General features: G+C 40.0%; 1 protein-coding gene across 1 annotated transcript; it reads right to left on the bottom strand.

Moving 5' to 3' along the window:
• Positions 1-1,555: 1,555 nt before the first annotated feature.
• FUNDC1 (FUN14 domain containing 1) lies at positions 1,556-14,360 on the bottom strand. The gene is made up of 5 exons (XM_084224545.1): positions 14,245-14,360; positions 12,426-12,582; positions 10,526-10,601; positions 4,416-4,544; positions 1,556-2,900 (listed from the first exon to the last, which is right to left on the bottom strand). Exons 1-5 carry the CDS (start codon positions 14,273-14,275, stop codon positions 2,823-2,825), a joined length of 471 nt encoding a protein of 156 aa, XP_084080671.1. The 5' UTR covers positions 14,276-14,360; the 3' UTR covers positions 1,556-2,822.
• Positions 14,361-15,177: the final 817 nt, after the last annotated feature.

Raw genomic sequence — 15,177 nt, 5'->3', positions numbered from 1 at the left:
TAGATATAACTGAGACTCTTGCAATGTTACCCCATCTTTCCCTGAATGAAGGGCTCTTCCTTGATTTCAGTAGCACACAACAGAAATTAATTCCACAGACCCACTGGGCATTGTGGAAAGCTGTTTCCCACTGCTAGGTCCATGCTTTTCACCTTTAAGTTCTTCAGCTATACAATAAAAACCATAGAAATGCTGGGTCAGCCCTTCATTAATTTAAGTATTTCTGATCAGCATTTTTAAAACTGATTTCCACCCCCCCAAAAAATGCTCTTCAAAAATTTTTATTCCATGTTTTTCCTTTAGCATCATGGAACCATAGGATGGTTTAGGCTGGAAGAGTCCTTAAAGATCATCCAGCTCCAACTCCCCTGACTTAAGCAGGGACACCTTCCACTCTCCCAGGTTGCTCCAAGCCCTGTCCAACCTGGCCTTGGAGATTTCCAGGGATGGGGCAGCCACAGCTTCTCTGGGCACCCTGTGCCAGAGCCTCACCAGCCTTTCTCCTCTGATTCTTCTTAGCCTGGATTGCTTCTTGTCAGAGGGCAACAGTAACTCTGAAATCATCCCAGAGAAGGCTTTACCCCCAGAAACCCAGTTTCACTCCATTCCCAGTTACACTCCATTCCCAACACCATCAACATCCATTTTTTGACTGTACCTTTACAGAGCATTCCCTCACACAGGTGAGACTGGTCTGAGCTGGCACAAAAAACTCTCAGGTATTTGCAAGAAAAACTGCATTTACCTTGGTCCTTTACCACAGCTGCCAGTCCATCACCACCTCACCCTGCCAGCTGTACCTGGAACTGCTGGCAGCATCCCCTTCGCCTCACCAGCCCAAGGAACTGCATCAGCAAGTCCTGCTGTGCCAGCAGCCACTCTCCTTTTCCAGTCAGGAGTCCAGGACATGAAGCCAATCCCAGCACAAATCACCAGTGTTCACCTTTTCAATAACACAACTTCTCCTTGCCTTTTTAGTCCCTCAGTTAGTTTTACATGTAGAACATTATGTCTCTTAAGGCTTAAAAAAATGAAATCTAACTCAAAAAATAAAACTATAGAAGCCTCAAACGTATTTCAATCAATTCTTGATCCATTGACTGAAAATCTCAGATGATGACAACAGAACAGCAGAACAACTTTCCTCTGCAGAAATCAGTCTTGCATCCTACTAATACTTTTGGTTTTAATTCTAACAATGAAGTGAATTCCTTGGTCACATGAGCAGCCTTTTTAACATGCTCACTAAAGGATGCTCCTTTGAAATCCTTTCACAAAGTACACCAAAAATGCACATTTACAGGTTCATGGTACTGAGGTGGTCACTACATCCCCAAAGCCCTTCAGGATACCCAGCTCATTCCAGCCAGGGTGGATGACTCATGTCAGTTGGCTTCAGTACCCTTTGGACGTGCCAAAAACCCATGAGCATCATCAGCAGAAAAAAGCTGACTGGTTGGTTACCTTCCCATTATTCTTTGGGCTGAACATCACAGCAAAGGCTTTAATATTTTAATGTTTTCATCTTTCTTTGTTTTACTCTAAATCCCAGATAACCCAGCAGACACATTCCTCCTTGGGATTCCCATTTCCAATAAACTGCAACTGTGCTTATATAACTTCAGATAGTCACTTTAAAGGAAAACATTTAGAATCCATGGCTATTCATGTGCCTTGGGTTTGGTTTAGGGGTGTATGTGCTAAAATTTATTGTCCAAAGGCGTAACCAGGCTTGATGAAACCCTTAAAGCTCAGAGGTATGCAGGACATGCTTCATATCTTACTCACCTTGGCCACAAGCACACCACAAACATGAGGTCAACATGTAATACAAACCTCTGGAGCCCAGGGATGCATAAATCTAAGTATTTAGAAGGTTAGTATGTCCAACATCCCATGCTCTGTGCATCCAAGCTCACACCCATCCATCCAATGCTACTGAATCACTACTGCTGTTCAGAGAAGGCAACAGCAACCCAAGAGAACCCTGGTGGGAGAGATTCCAGTTCACATTCATCTGCTGCTACAGTAAAAACCAGAGAAATTGGGGCAGAGCAAACTCTTCCTTGGGTAGAAATTTCTGAAAGGCTCAAGTCTGAAATGCAGCAAAATGCACTGAGTGTTTGTTTGAATTCTCAGTTTCTTTAGAATAACTTGGTAACAAATCACTAAAACCACCTTAAAAATCTGTCTGGGCAAACACTGGCACCAGGTCCCTGCAGGCTAAAATTGAGAGACTTTTTTATTTTTTATGTACACAAAGGCCAAAGTTAATTTTCACCTTTAATAAGCTCATGATTCTTTGTTATTTAATACTCTGTAAAAAGGTATTACAGATTATTGCAGTGACTTCTAAAGAAGATGGACAGCCAGGAGGCTGAAACCACAATATCATATACAGTATGTAGTCATTGATACTACCTACTACAGCATGAAGAAAAATACTTTTTAAATAAACAGTATTTAACTGAAAACACAGAAATGGAGCTTTCATTCTTATAGTATGGTTACATAGCTATATTCCAAGAATAACATTTTAAAAAATGCTAGATCTTGAAAGGCCATAGATAAAAAGAGACATGATGAGGATGAACCAGTTTTGCCCAGAAACGCTATAAATGAGCACACTGCACAGTTTTTCAGCAAATCCTAGTTTTACCAAGCTTCAATAGGCAAAAGCCTGAAATGTAAAAGCTCCCAAGTTGTCTAGCTAGTCCTCTTGTGTTGCTCTGGCAGGCCCAGTGTGCCACAGTGCTTGCAGGTAGTGCATCACAACTGATCTTGGCAGACACGGATCCCATCTGGAAGAGACGTTCAGGTCCTTACGATGCCAACCCCAACAAAAAGCCTCCAACAAAGCCACTGGACACCACAATGTTCTGTTTGATAAATTCTGTTGACTGAGAAGAAAAATGATATTCATAAAGTTAATTGTGTCTGATATTATTTAATACTTATCACAACTTCTGGAAACAAGAACACTGAACTTGTGGAGAAGGGTGCAGGGGGAAGTGATGTGTCTAAAACCATATAAAAATAGGTGGCACCAATGTAGTACAAATTGATTCTCAGCTGTTTTTAACAATATTTTTAAAATGCAGTGAACCTTTAAAAAGTAAAAATACAGAGGAATTGTTACAGCAATTTCATTCCAATACCACTCTTGTTTTGATTAAAATAAGACATGTTTTACAAACTTCCTCATCAAAAAAAGCATGAGCACCACCATGACTTCAATTGCAATCACATGAAATTGTTTAAAGAAAAAACACTGCTTTTTGGAAGATCAATGGAAAAGAAATACACTTCATTGTGAGCCAGTTTCCTAACAACTTAATCCTAGAAAAAAACACTTATGTATGATGACATGGGTGTAGAGTATTTCATGAAGTAGCAGCACAGAATATAACACCTTTTATCAAATGTGCCATTTCATAAATCCTCTGCTTCAAACACTCCAGATTGGCAACTAACACACGGTTACAAGAAAGTAATATAATCTGAGAGGAAAAAAAACAAAGGAAAACCAAAAACCCCATCCTAATTCTACCCATTTCTACAGAGCAGAAGTGAAGGAGAGGGTAAGCTATTTGAGGTACAGAAGCAGCAAGAAAACCCTCAATCTTGAACCTTCAGTTCATATTCACATTAAAATTTAAGGAAATTTTTATTCAATCTATATGCAACTCCATACAGACTAAATCTGAGATGTCAAAACTCATTAATTACAGAACACCAGTGTGGCTGCTGTTTCATTGTCTGCAGCACATTCACAGTCAGGATTCTCAGTTATTCAGAATGAAACTTAGATTGCATGTATGGAATGTGAAAAATATGTAAAAACAGGCTTTAAAAAACCCCAAACAACCACAAAATTGATTAAATGGAAGTCTTCAAATGACAGGGTGAAACAGCCCCAGTGACACTGATCAGTATCACAGCTACCTCTTCTCAACATAGGAGGCAACTGGCAGATTCTGCAGACAGATATTTTCCAAAATGTATAAAAGTCAGATAAAATCACAACTCCTGTTACAAAATAGCTATAGCTTTTCTGCAAAAAAAGTCATTCTTGTCCAGACAAGTAATTTTATTATCAGCAGTCTAAGAAGATTTGGGTTTTAGCTTTGTAGTTACCATGTTTCACCCACACTATCCTGAACTTTTTACCATGTCATGACCTTACTGGCTTTGTCACCTGTCAAGAACAAATTCGTGTGTCATTTTTAACAGTGACCAAACCAGAAAGCTGAATGAATAAAAGACAGCACAATCTGATAACTTTAAGTAAATTATAAAGCCAAACTATTTTTGATGTGTTGCAGTTTTGCATCTGCATTTTCAACTCATTATCACCTGCAGTGCAAGGTAAAAAACTCTGACTGGTAAAAAGGAGTTTATCACCTTAGACTCACCTCTTCAATGAGAGTGTTGATTTCAGGAGCTGCCTTATTTGCACGCTTTTTTAACTGTTTTTTTGCTTTGTTTACATCTTTTTCAACTCTCTTCCAGTCAACTTGTACATATCCACTGTGACTAGCAATCTAGGGAAATAAAGGCAGTTAGTACAGCTGCAATTCACATTTTATGAGTAAAAATACATTGTCTTGGTGCCTATAAAATAGTTTTTATTTTTACTTATTACAGATACAGGAAAAGACATTCTTCCAATTTCAGCAGGTCCTCTGCTTTAAACCTTTCCTCAGTGAGAGCAATTCAAATTACAGCAAGCAATGGCAAAGTTCAGTAGACTCTTGTTAATTTTACCAGTTCTCTGTTTTTTAGTTATAAAAGCTTTGCAATGTTTTTCCTTCAGGATTTACTGTTACTTTACTTGTAAGAAAAATACATTCATAGGACAACAATGAAGAAACTCTTTTGTTTCAGCTTCTTTCAGAATTGTAGACTTCTGATTTGTGACAGTGTCCGGGGCTAATCAAAATCATCATTAGAAACACTGAAAACTCTTTATTTTATCCTACATAATTTAAACTGTCCAACAACAACAACAAAAAGTACTCATTACCAGAGAATTCTCACCCTTCTCACAAAACAAAACCATTATGTATAAAAATAACACAGCCTGAGAACAGCACAGGTTCTGTAACATCAGAAAAATGAATACGTTTGAGGAGACTGGTTGATACCAATTTAAACACAAACTTCCAAATTTTATAGCCTGTCTAACCATCATCCCAAACCTTTGCCTTGTTTCTTTTACTAATATTTGATTGGTGCATGTTCTAGAAAACAGTTAAACAACTCATTATCTGGGGAAAAAAAAAGGGGAAGAAAATCAAAATTAAGGATTACTGCTTATTTTAACTGTTAGGACAAATAGCTATAAACACTAAACTGACATGTAAATGACTGTTAGCCAAAAACTCTTTGTTAAGTGTGAGATTTCTCAGGTACTTCTCAAGGTCACATGTGGGTGGCAAATCCACCCAATCTACCCAACAGCCTTCTATCCAAACTGTCCAGTTGGTAAACATAAGTCATAGATAATGAACTTTTGTGGAACAGGTATTTAAATATACAATTTATTAGGTTTAGCCTAAATACACAATTTATTATGTTTAGCTTCACATCACTTACAGGCTCTGAAATTTGACTTTCACATGGATCTTTCTACCAAATAACTGAAATTAGACCATCTAGCTTGTACTACAACTGCCACAGTAACTAAGCAACCTATTTCACCACAAATTGAGGATTTCATAACCCAGAAAAAAAAAAATAAAATCAAACAAGTGTCAGACAGATTTCATCTGAATTCAAAACAAAACTTCTAGATCACCTCTACAAGAAAGTCAACTTCAGTTTTCAACTTTGCATAATTAAAAATAACAATTCACTGGACAAATGCAAAATGAAATTACTATATTTTAAACTCTCTTTTATTTTGTGTCTCCAAATGTAATTAAGAACAAATTAATTGACTTTGCATGACTACTGTAAAGCCATTTATTCTCATGGGCACTAGTGCCAGGCAGGGACAGCTCATTAAGGGCTGTCTGTACAGTATGAAAGCAGGAAACCTGTTTGAAAACTGTACTGGTTGCACATCCAGTCACTGGATGACATACCAGTAAAAAAAAAACCAGCTGCACATTGTGGCAATTGTTATTCTGTGAATTTAACATGACCACAAGAATTTCAAAAAGGCCCCAGCATTGAATTGGTGCCTTCTCACTCACACAACTGAAAATTAAATGTGACCGATCTACTCAGTCCAACACAATGTAAGAAATGCTAATGTATCTGCTTGCTTGTAAAATGCAAATGGTTCTTGGAAGAAACATTTCATTAAGACAACTTTAATTAGCTCAGTTATCCAGAGAGCACAAAGATGAGGCAGAAGTTTTTAATTAAGATCTGTTTGTAACTACTGCAGAGCTTACACTTGTATCAAAACCAGACATCTTTTCTCCCTGAACTTTGTGGCCCTGAAATAAGAGATTCCAAATTCTACTTATTGAGTGTTTTAAAACAAGCAACAGAGAGTAATGTTTTGAATATAAATTTTTTAACTGAGAAGAAAAAAACCCTGTACTTTGGCAGTGACAGAACCTCTGTCATATCTACTTTGGCTGCAACCCTACTAATTACATAATTTCATATATAAGTGCAGAAATAATACCCCTGAACTCAAATGCTGGAAAAACAGACTTCAATTTTTACACTCCAATGTATCATAAAAATCTATTTGCTTATAACAGTAAATTTACAGAAATGCAAATTCTCAAAATTTACTATTTTTTTTAACTCAGGCCCTACAACAACCACGTAAAATAACAATATGCCATTATCATATCCATACTTGGATATATTATGAAGTCGTATAGGTCTATACATATTAATTGCACATATTAAAGAGACCTATGGGGGGTGGATTTTGGGTTTTACAAGAATTTCTCTATATATGATAATTGAACAATAGATATATTATATACTTATCTATATATCTCCTAGCTTGTTATTTGTTCAAGACCTTCCAAAAGTGTTGAAAAAATAACATAATTTTTTCAAAAAGTCAATTGAAGAAATACATCAGCGCAGGAACACTAAAAATGTGTCATCTTTCTTGACATTAATTAAGGAAAACTGAGAACCTTCAAGGGCAGACCTCATTTTGGGAGTGATACTGGAGAGGCACACAGGTACTCTGTGAAACACTAACATGAATAATGAGCAGAAAAATGTTTTGAAGCAAAAAATTGGTACAGCAAGATGGGAGAAAAAAATTTTAATTTCCTCAAGGCCAAATGTCTCACACTAAAAGAAGCCAAGCAAGGCCAGAAGGCACAGGTGAGTTCAGCTGCAGGGCACAGAACCCACAGGCACTTTGAGGCATTTTCTGCTGTTTAGGAAGGGAACAACCCCCAGTTTCCACAACAGATCTCACAAGTCTCTAAGCTCAACACACACTGACAAGGAGGGACTGAAAAGTGACACAATGCATAAGAGTTGAACTGCAGAGGTTGTACCCTCAGCCACCACCTGCAGGCACAGCTCCACTGTCCCCACTGCCAGCACTGCAGGTTACAGAGGCACAGAGGCTCTGTCCCTCCATGGCAGAACCTGCCAGAAACCTGGCACTTCTTTATCAGGCCAACTCCCAACTCCCATTTGCTTTGGCTGTTCCACTGAATATTCCCTCTGAGTGCGCACACATCAACTGAAAAGTGGGACATTCAACATAAAACTGAATCCAACTCTTCCTCACTAAGCCCCCAGCCCAGAAGCAGGTTGGTCCCTCCCTGGGAATGTCACTGGGATGCCACACTGGGTTGGAGTTACATGGTCCTTAAGATCCCTTCCAAGCCAACCCATGCTGTGATTCCTTGATCATCATGGTGCACTAGCAACAAACTCCTGTACAAGATAAAGCCAAGGACGTCTCAGAGTTTATTCTGTTTCTTGTGTTGTTTTCACATATTTACCTTTCCTAAATTAGAACATAATTTAATGAAGAATTCCACTTAATTCATCAATGGCATATAAATGGGCTGAGGAAAAATGTGTTAGTGAAAGCACAAATAACTGAATAAAAATCCAATTTCATTATTAAATAATAGACAACACAGAACAGAAAAAGCTGTAATTTGTATGCTCACTGCAGAACAAAAGACAATGAAACTGCTCTTGAGGATATAGGATTTTAAAAATAAAGAGCTATTAGGTGCTCATTAAGAACAACTGTTTTTACCAATTAATTACAGTAGAAGCAATAGTACTTGAGTTTGTGCCTCCCTACTCCAGGATTTTACCAAACTGTGCTGTATAAATAGGAAGTTACACAAGGAAAATCCTCTACTTGTTATGAGAAATGCACTACATTTTGCTTAATATAGTGCCTGGATATTGCTCTTACACCAGCATATTTGAAGAACTACATCTATTTCACCAAAAAAAAAGCATAGTTAATAATCAAATAAGAATGAATCAAATTAAGGTGTGGAAATATTCACCACAAAGATGGGATAACAGATCATGATTTTGAAAAACTGTGCAAATTTAACATAATTTTTACTATTTTTCTCCAACTACTGTATTAAGACTGAAGTTCTAGATCACTTACAAAAACATGAGAAATTTTTTTGCTTCCTGTACAAACTGACACTGAAGAATGTATTGCTTTCAGTTTCCTACTACATTTCTTGAAATGAAGCCATCACTCACTGAAGAAAAAAAAGTATTTTTTAAATTTTAAGACTGAAATGTTTCACTGAATGGGCTTTAGCCAAGCCTCTTGCCTTCTGTAGTTATTATTCTTGTTCTAGCATGTAATTATAATGTCAATATTGCAATCAGCAGTTGAAATGAAATCTGCAACTTCAGAGAAATTTACAGATAAAAAGGAACTTTCTAGTAATGTGCTGAAATACTCTCCTGCCCACTCAGGGGAAGCACTGAACACGTATTCCTAGAACCAGGATGTGTGATCTTTAAATGAAAAAATTAAAGACTACAGAAATGTAATTACACCATAGAATTTATGACTCAGCCTTAAAATGCAAAATGTTTTGAATTAAAAGAGACACCAAGGCATTTACTTAATTTCCTTTCAAGAGAATCTGATCTTACTTAAGATATAGACAATCCAATCAAAATACTTAACTCATATTTCCTCTTGGATAATATTCCTTTTTGGATTCAGTGTAAATGAGATCAACCAGGAAATCAGACACTCAACCACATGGCAAATCTATTGCATGTACAGGAAAGCTCCCCAAACTTCACAGCTCAACAAGTAAAAATCCTGCACCAGTGATGTGTTTTATTCAATTTCCATTCTCCTTTGTCTACAGGTCTCAGCTTTAACTTTTCAGCTTCCTGTAGTCAGGAGCACTGAGGAAGGTACCTGCAGCAATCTGCTGCCTCCACCCTGGGTGCCTCTGTCTGGCAGCTCATCAGTCATATTAATAAAAAAATTATCATTAATAGAATTAAGACCAATGGCATACAAAACATGGGAAGAGGAAAAAACCAAACCAGCCCCCAGACCAGTGGGGACCATGATTATCAAGGAAATATGTGTACTTCACACAACAGCAACATTTCAATGTATTACATAGCAGCAGTTACTACCCCACCCTTCCTCATCAGTGCTTGACTGCACCAGCCACTACAATCAAAAGAAATAAAAGCAGGATATGTCTTTCTGAAACCCTCCAGGGTGATGATGGAAAGAATGAATATATCTTTAACCTCCCCTCTCAAGAAATTGTCTATCATTGAGCCTAAGTAGGCACCAATCTATATCCCCTAGAACAATCTGAGGAAAAATGAGAAGCTCACAGGCATGAAGGCATGAAAAATGCCAGTAAAATCCTGGCATCTTACAGAAGGACACAAGAAATTCTCCTGCACTTAAAGTTTCATCTAATTTAAAGGTTTTTTGGAAATATATCCTCCTCTAATCACAGTATCTGATGAAAAATGCAAATGATCATGCCAGATAACAAAATTAAAAACTTCTGAACCTGAAAGCCAGCAGAGAGAGGAATGCAATGAAGCTGTCAAAATTCAGCCAGGGTTTAGAGATTCAATAGATAAAACATGGCAAGGGAAGAAAACAGAAAAACACAGCTCATACTGGGACCAGAACAAGTTTTCCAGGCAACTGCCAAAGCAGCCTAAAGCTGTGATAAAATTCTCAAACCAATGTAAAACAAACACATTTTAAATTCTCCCTAACCATAAGTTTACAGGCAGTTCCTCTCATCTGGTAACACCAAATCACAGACAGTACTTCAACTTCTGCACAGAAGTTCTCTTGTCTTACAACAAACTATTCTACAGGACAGAGCAGATTCTGATTTACCACTGATTTTTAGAAATGTCTCTTTTGTACATTTGTACACAATATTCCAGCTCAAATGTAAGGTTTTGACTGATAAGACTAAAGAGATGAAGTAGATAAGAAGCCTTCCTAATTAAATGTTACCGAACAGCTGTGTTTTTCCTATTGTTTAGTAAATAACATTTGCCAACTTATACAGCATGAAATGCTACATACTTGAAGCAGAAGAAAGCCACCACCTACTGCAGTTGCTGCAAGCTTTCCGACTTTCTGGAACAAAAATCCCGCACACCTTAGGGGAACAAAACAAAAAAAACCCAGTCTAATGAAGTTTTCTGCAGAACAATGCCACACTACACAATTCCTGACTGCAACTAGTACCATTATTTCATTTAAAAAGCAAATGTATCATTTCATATTTACAAATTCAAAAATCAAGGCTATTTAATGCGAGCAGTATTAAATTAACAATGTCTTAAAGAAGACAATGTGAGCAATGTTTGCTTGTTCCTCACTGTTTGATGGCCCCTTTAAAGTAAGCTCAAGATCTCTAGATCTTACTGCTAGTAAATGTAGCATGTTAATAAAGCACAGCATAATTACATAACAGTGCTACTATAACTGTTCCCAAGTGGAATGTAAATACATTATACCATAATTTATATTAACTACACAATTCATAACTGAAAGATCTCAGTAAAAAGCAGCACATCCCTATCACAAGGGTTAAACTCAGTGAGGGCACTCTGCTGGGACATCGTGTTAAGTCTATTTTTAATGGATCAAGGCAAACAGAAAATTACCTTGCTCTCAGTATCCATACCCTCCCTCATCAAATGGAGAACAGCACAGATATTGATATTACAGAACAAAGATAAGGCAGGAAGGGGCCTCTGGAGGTCACCTGGGCCAGTCACCTTCCCAAAACTGCAGCAGAGGCCAATCCAATCTCAAAGCTTGATCAGGCTGCCAAGAGCCCTGATTCAGACATGACTTTCCAAGGCTGATGGTTCCACAACTTCCCTGGGCAATTCCAGTGTCTCTAAACACTGGCCCACACACAGAGGGGAATTTTTCCCCCTGCATATAAATAGTGAATTCTTATTTATATACACCAGTAGGCACCCGGAGAGATGTGCATCTACACATACTGAAATGTGCATTTTCCAGATCATTCAATAAGCCAGTTTTAATGGATGCCAGATGAACTATTCCCTAGAAACTTCTGAGTTTACATGTACACATATAACTTTAAAAAATAATTTTAAGGCTACAGAAGCAAATTATAAACTCTGACTGAAAGCTAAACCCACTTCACAGAGCTGTACTGAGCCTGGGTACAACAACCTCATTTTTAGTATATTTCATCTTCCAATTCTTGCATAATTCCTCTTTAAAAGTCACTGTGCTACCATAAAGGTGTTTCTCAATAAATTTACAGTTTTTCTGTGTACTGGAATAAACAAATACCATTCAAATACCTCTGACAAATAAATATCTTGACACAGCTGCTCAGGCTGTGACCACATTTTCCAGTTTAAGTTCTCAGCTTTACTGTCTAGCTTTCACCATAAATTATCCTAGTATAACTAGGTTATGTATGAGTTAACATCAGAGCAAACTGTGAATTTGTTCAACATGGCTGCAGCTCAATTTAGAAGAAAAAACAGTCCCCAGGAAATGGGGCTAATTAAAAGTATATTTTGTCAATCTTTTTTCTTCCCTTCCTTTCTTTTACCTGTAAAATATGTCTCAGCCATAATATAACTCAGTTTCTAAATGCAGACTAGTAAGGAAATAAGCTTTTCTAGACAAAATAAAAGCTACATGCATTTTCCATTTTCTTGTCATTTTAGAGCTCTGACATTTTCCCAAATCCCTTCCACAGTAACTAGTATGAGTTCCCTTGGATAACTGATGTTTCACCACTATTAATAAACACCTCACAATGATGAGTCAGAGTAACAAGCTAAAATTGTTCACACATGAATAATCTTGATCAATGCTAAAGGAAATCCCATTAAACATATATTTATCTGCTTCAAATACCCTTGGAAATAGATCTTCTAACAAAGTAAAAGGTCTAGGTCAGTTATGCAAAGGGAAGCTCCCTCACCAGCCAGTCACACCTCCCATCACAATCTGTGTGGCTACAGAGTATTTTTCTACAATTGGTCCTGAACTGCGGCCAAACAAACGATTCCACCAGTGGTGACGTCGAGCATATTCTGTTAAATCCAGCACTTCGTAGGAGTCATCGTCACTGTCGTGCTCTGGAAAAGAAAAAGCAATCAAAAAAAAAAGTTATTTTCTCAGTTGTAGAGTAAATTAATGATTTATGTGAAAACCCCAGACCCAGTTTGGGCATTAACTGGGTAATCCAATGGTGTAAATTGAAGTGTACAAGCTAGCTATGGTCCAGCAGTTCCCAGAACAAAGGATTTTGGGATTCTGTGCCATCACCAAGGTAAGGTGTAGAAGACTATAGCAGTGGTATAATTGATAAAATCCACGACTGGCTCTACCAAAGTGAAAAAGAATCCCCCACCTATTCAAGTACAGGAACCAAGAGGCATCAGATGAAACTACCAGTTAGCTCATTCAACACAAACAAAAAAACCCAACAAAAACAAAAACCAAAGGGACACAGACAACTTGGAAAGATTAAGAATTTCTGGCCCAGTCCTCAGAGGACCAGGCATCAGCATTTGTGACTTCTGTTCCTTTTCCACAACAAGTGAAACAGATGATGCTGGGACTTCAGTTAAGTTCCATGTTCACAGGACAATTCTGTCAATGCTTTTAAAACAGGCACCCTACAACTTCAAATTAAGAGATCCTCAACACTGTGTATCCTTGAACATCAGAGGAAAGAGATGGCTCTAGATTTTTAGAGAAACATATTTTAAAAGTGTATACATTCTGTGACACACACACATGAACTGAAGTCCACTTTGTTTAAATATATTTAAGGTTAAATCTAAATATAGCAATACAGGTCGGACATTCCAGAAAACAGGAGCAGTTGAATTATGACCTAGAATTATTACCTAGAATATAGTAAGACTGTAGATATAAACATTTTATTAGAATTTTGACAGCTTTTTAACTTGTACTACCGGTATGGGTAAAAACTTCAAAGACTGCAATTAGTACACATGTAGGTGTGCAGTATTTCCCTTTATTACCACGTGTTCTTGACCACTAAATAATAAATAGCGAGATCCATAAGGTTAAAAATGTTGTTATTGAATGTTCTTTCTTTGAGGTATTGAGGACAACATGTTTAACTTCTTTAGATAGTATTAAAACACTGTCACAAACAGTTACATTAATTCTGCCCTTAAATTATTATTATTTAAACCAAAACTCGTGTACACAAGTATAACACGTTCTGTGGCAAATAACACTGCCAGAGCGTTTTCTACTGATGAAAAACACTCTCTGCATGCGGCAAATGATGTTCTGGACATGCCCCAAGCACATCGAACCGTGCCAGTGCCGAAAGGCGCCGCACGACGAGGCCACAGCGATGCCCTGAAAGCCCCGCACGGTGAAGGATGCGGCGGCCATGGGGGCTGGAGGCTCCCGGTTCCCGTCCCGCATCCCCCCGGCACCTCCGGCTGCGCGGCCCCGCGCTCCGTGAGGGCTCGGCCAGCACTCATTCTGTCTGCGGGCCTGCCTAGAAGGGGTTTCGGTGGTTAAATCCGGGAAGGAGATTCAGCCCGGGTGATGCCGGGGCCGATGTGCCGGGCCCCGCGGTGGAGGGGGGGACACGCAACGGTCTGGGGAGGCGCAGAGCCCGGGCCATCCCTCCCCGCCCCCGGGACGCAGCGCGGGCAGCGGGAGGGGGCTGCCCGCCGCCCCCGAGAGGAGGAAGGGCGCCCGCCGCGCCGCCTCCTCCCCGCTCCCGTCAGGAAGGGGCCAGCACTGACCTGAGGCGGAGCGGGGCCGCCGCGCCGCCATGTTGGCCGGTGCTGAGGCGGCGAGCGGCCTCCGCGCTGCGCCCCCAGCGGCCGCTCCCGCCCCGCCCCGCCGCGGTGCCGCCCCCTCGCGGCCGCTCCACGCATGCGCCTCGCGCTCGCCCCCGGGGGTGTCCCTGAGGGGGGAGCTGGGGGAGGGAGCGCGGCAGCGCCTTTGGGAATGGTGAGGTGTCCCGAGCTGGGAGGGACCGCGGGGATCCTCGAGTCCTGGCTGCCCGCCCTGCGCAGGACACCGCGGGAACCCCACCATGTGCCTGAGAGTTGTCCCGACGCTTCTTGAGCTCCGTCAGGCTGGTGCTGTGACCGCTGCCCCGGGGAGCCTGTTCCACTGCCCAGCCCCCCTCTGGGGGAAGAACCTTTTCCTAATATCCAACCTAAACCTGCCCTGACACAACTTCAGGCCATTCCCTCAAATCCCATCACTGTCAGAGCAGAGACCAGTACCTGCTCCTGCTCTGCCCCTCACAAGGAAGCTGTAGCTTCACTGAGGTCTCCCCTCAGCCTCCTCCAGGCCGAACAGACCGAGTGCCCTCAGCCGCTCCTCACCCAGCTTCCCCTCAAGGCCCTTCACCATCTTCATTGCCCTCTTTTAGCTTCCCTCCAACAATTCAATGTGTTTCTTCTATTGTGGTGCCCAAAACTGCACACAGTCTTCAAGCCTGTGCTGTGAGGGGCTCATTGATCGCAGGGATGAGGATAAGAACCCCAAAACCTTCCCAGTATTTCCAGCTGTGTGTGAGGAACAGAGCAGTGGCTGCAGGCATGGCTGGACAGCAGCTGCATGCCGTGAGCCCCATAAAAATTAATAACCAGAAAAAAAAACAAACACAAGGCCCCTCAAAGTACAAAGGTTAAAGCCAATGTGAGCTGTGAAACATTGGAAAA

Source organism: Fringilla coelebs (genome assembly GCF_963513975.1).
Source record: "Fringilla coelebs genome assembly, chromosome: 2".
In the NCBI taxonomy this organism is placed as follows: Eukaryota; Metazoa; Chordata; class Aves; order Passeriformes; family Fringillidae; genus Fringilla; species Fringilla coelebs.
This window is presented reverse-complemented; position numbering and strand designations above follow the sequence as displayed.

Coding starts and splice junctions, on each gene's coding strand:
- FUNDC1 (XM_084224545.1), bottom strand. CDS start 14,275: ATGGCGGCGCGGCGGCCCCGCTCCGCCTCAG. Junction 10,602..12,425: donor ATGGGAGGTGTGACTGGCTG/GTGAGGGAGCTT, acceptor TGTTCCCCTAAG/GTGTGCGGGATTTTTGTTCC. Junction 4,545..10,525: donor GTGGCTTTCTTCTGCTTCAA/GTATGTAGCATT, acceptor TTATTTCCCTAG/ATTGCTAGTCACAGTGGATA.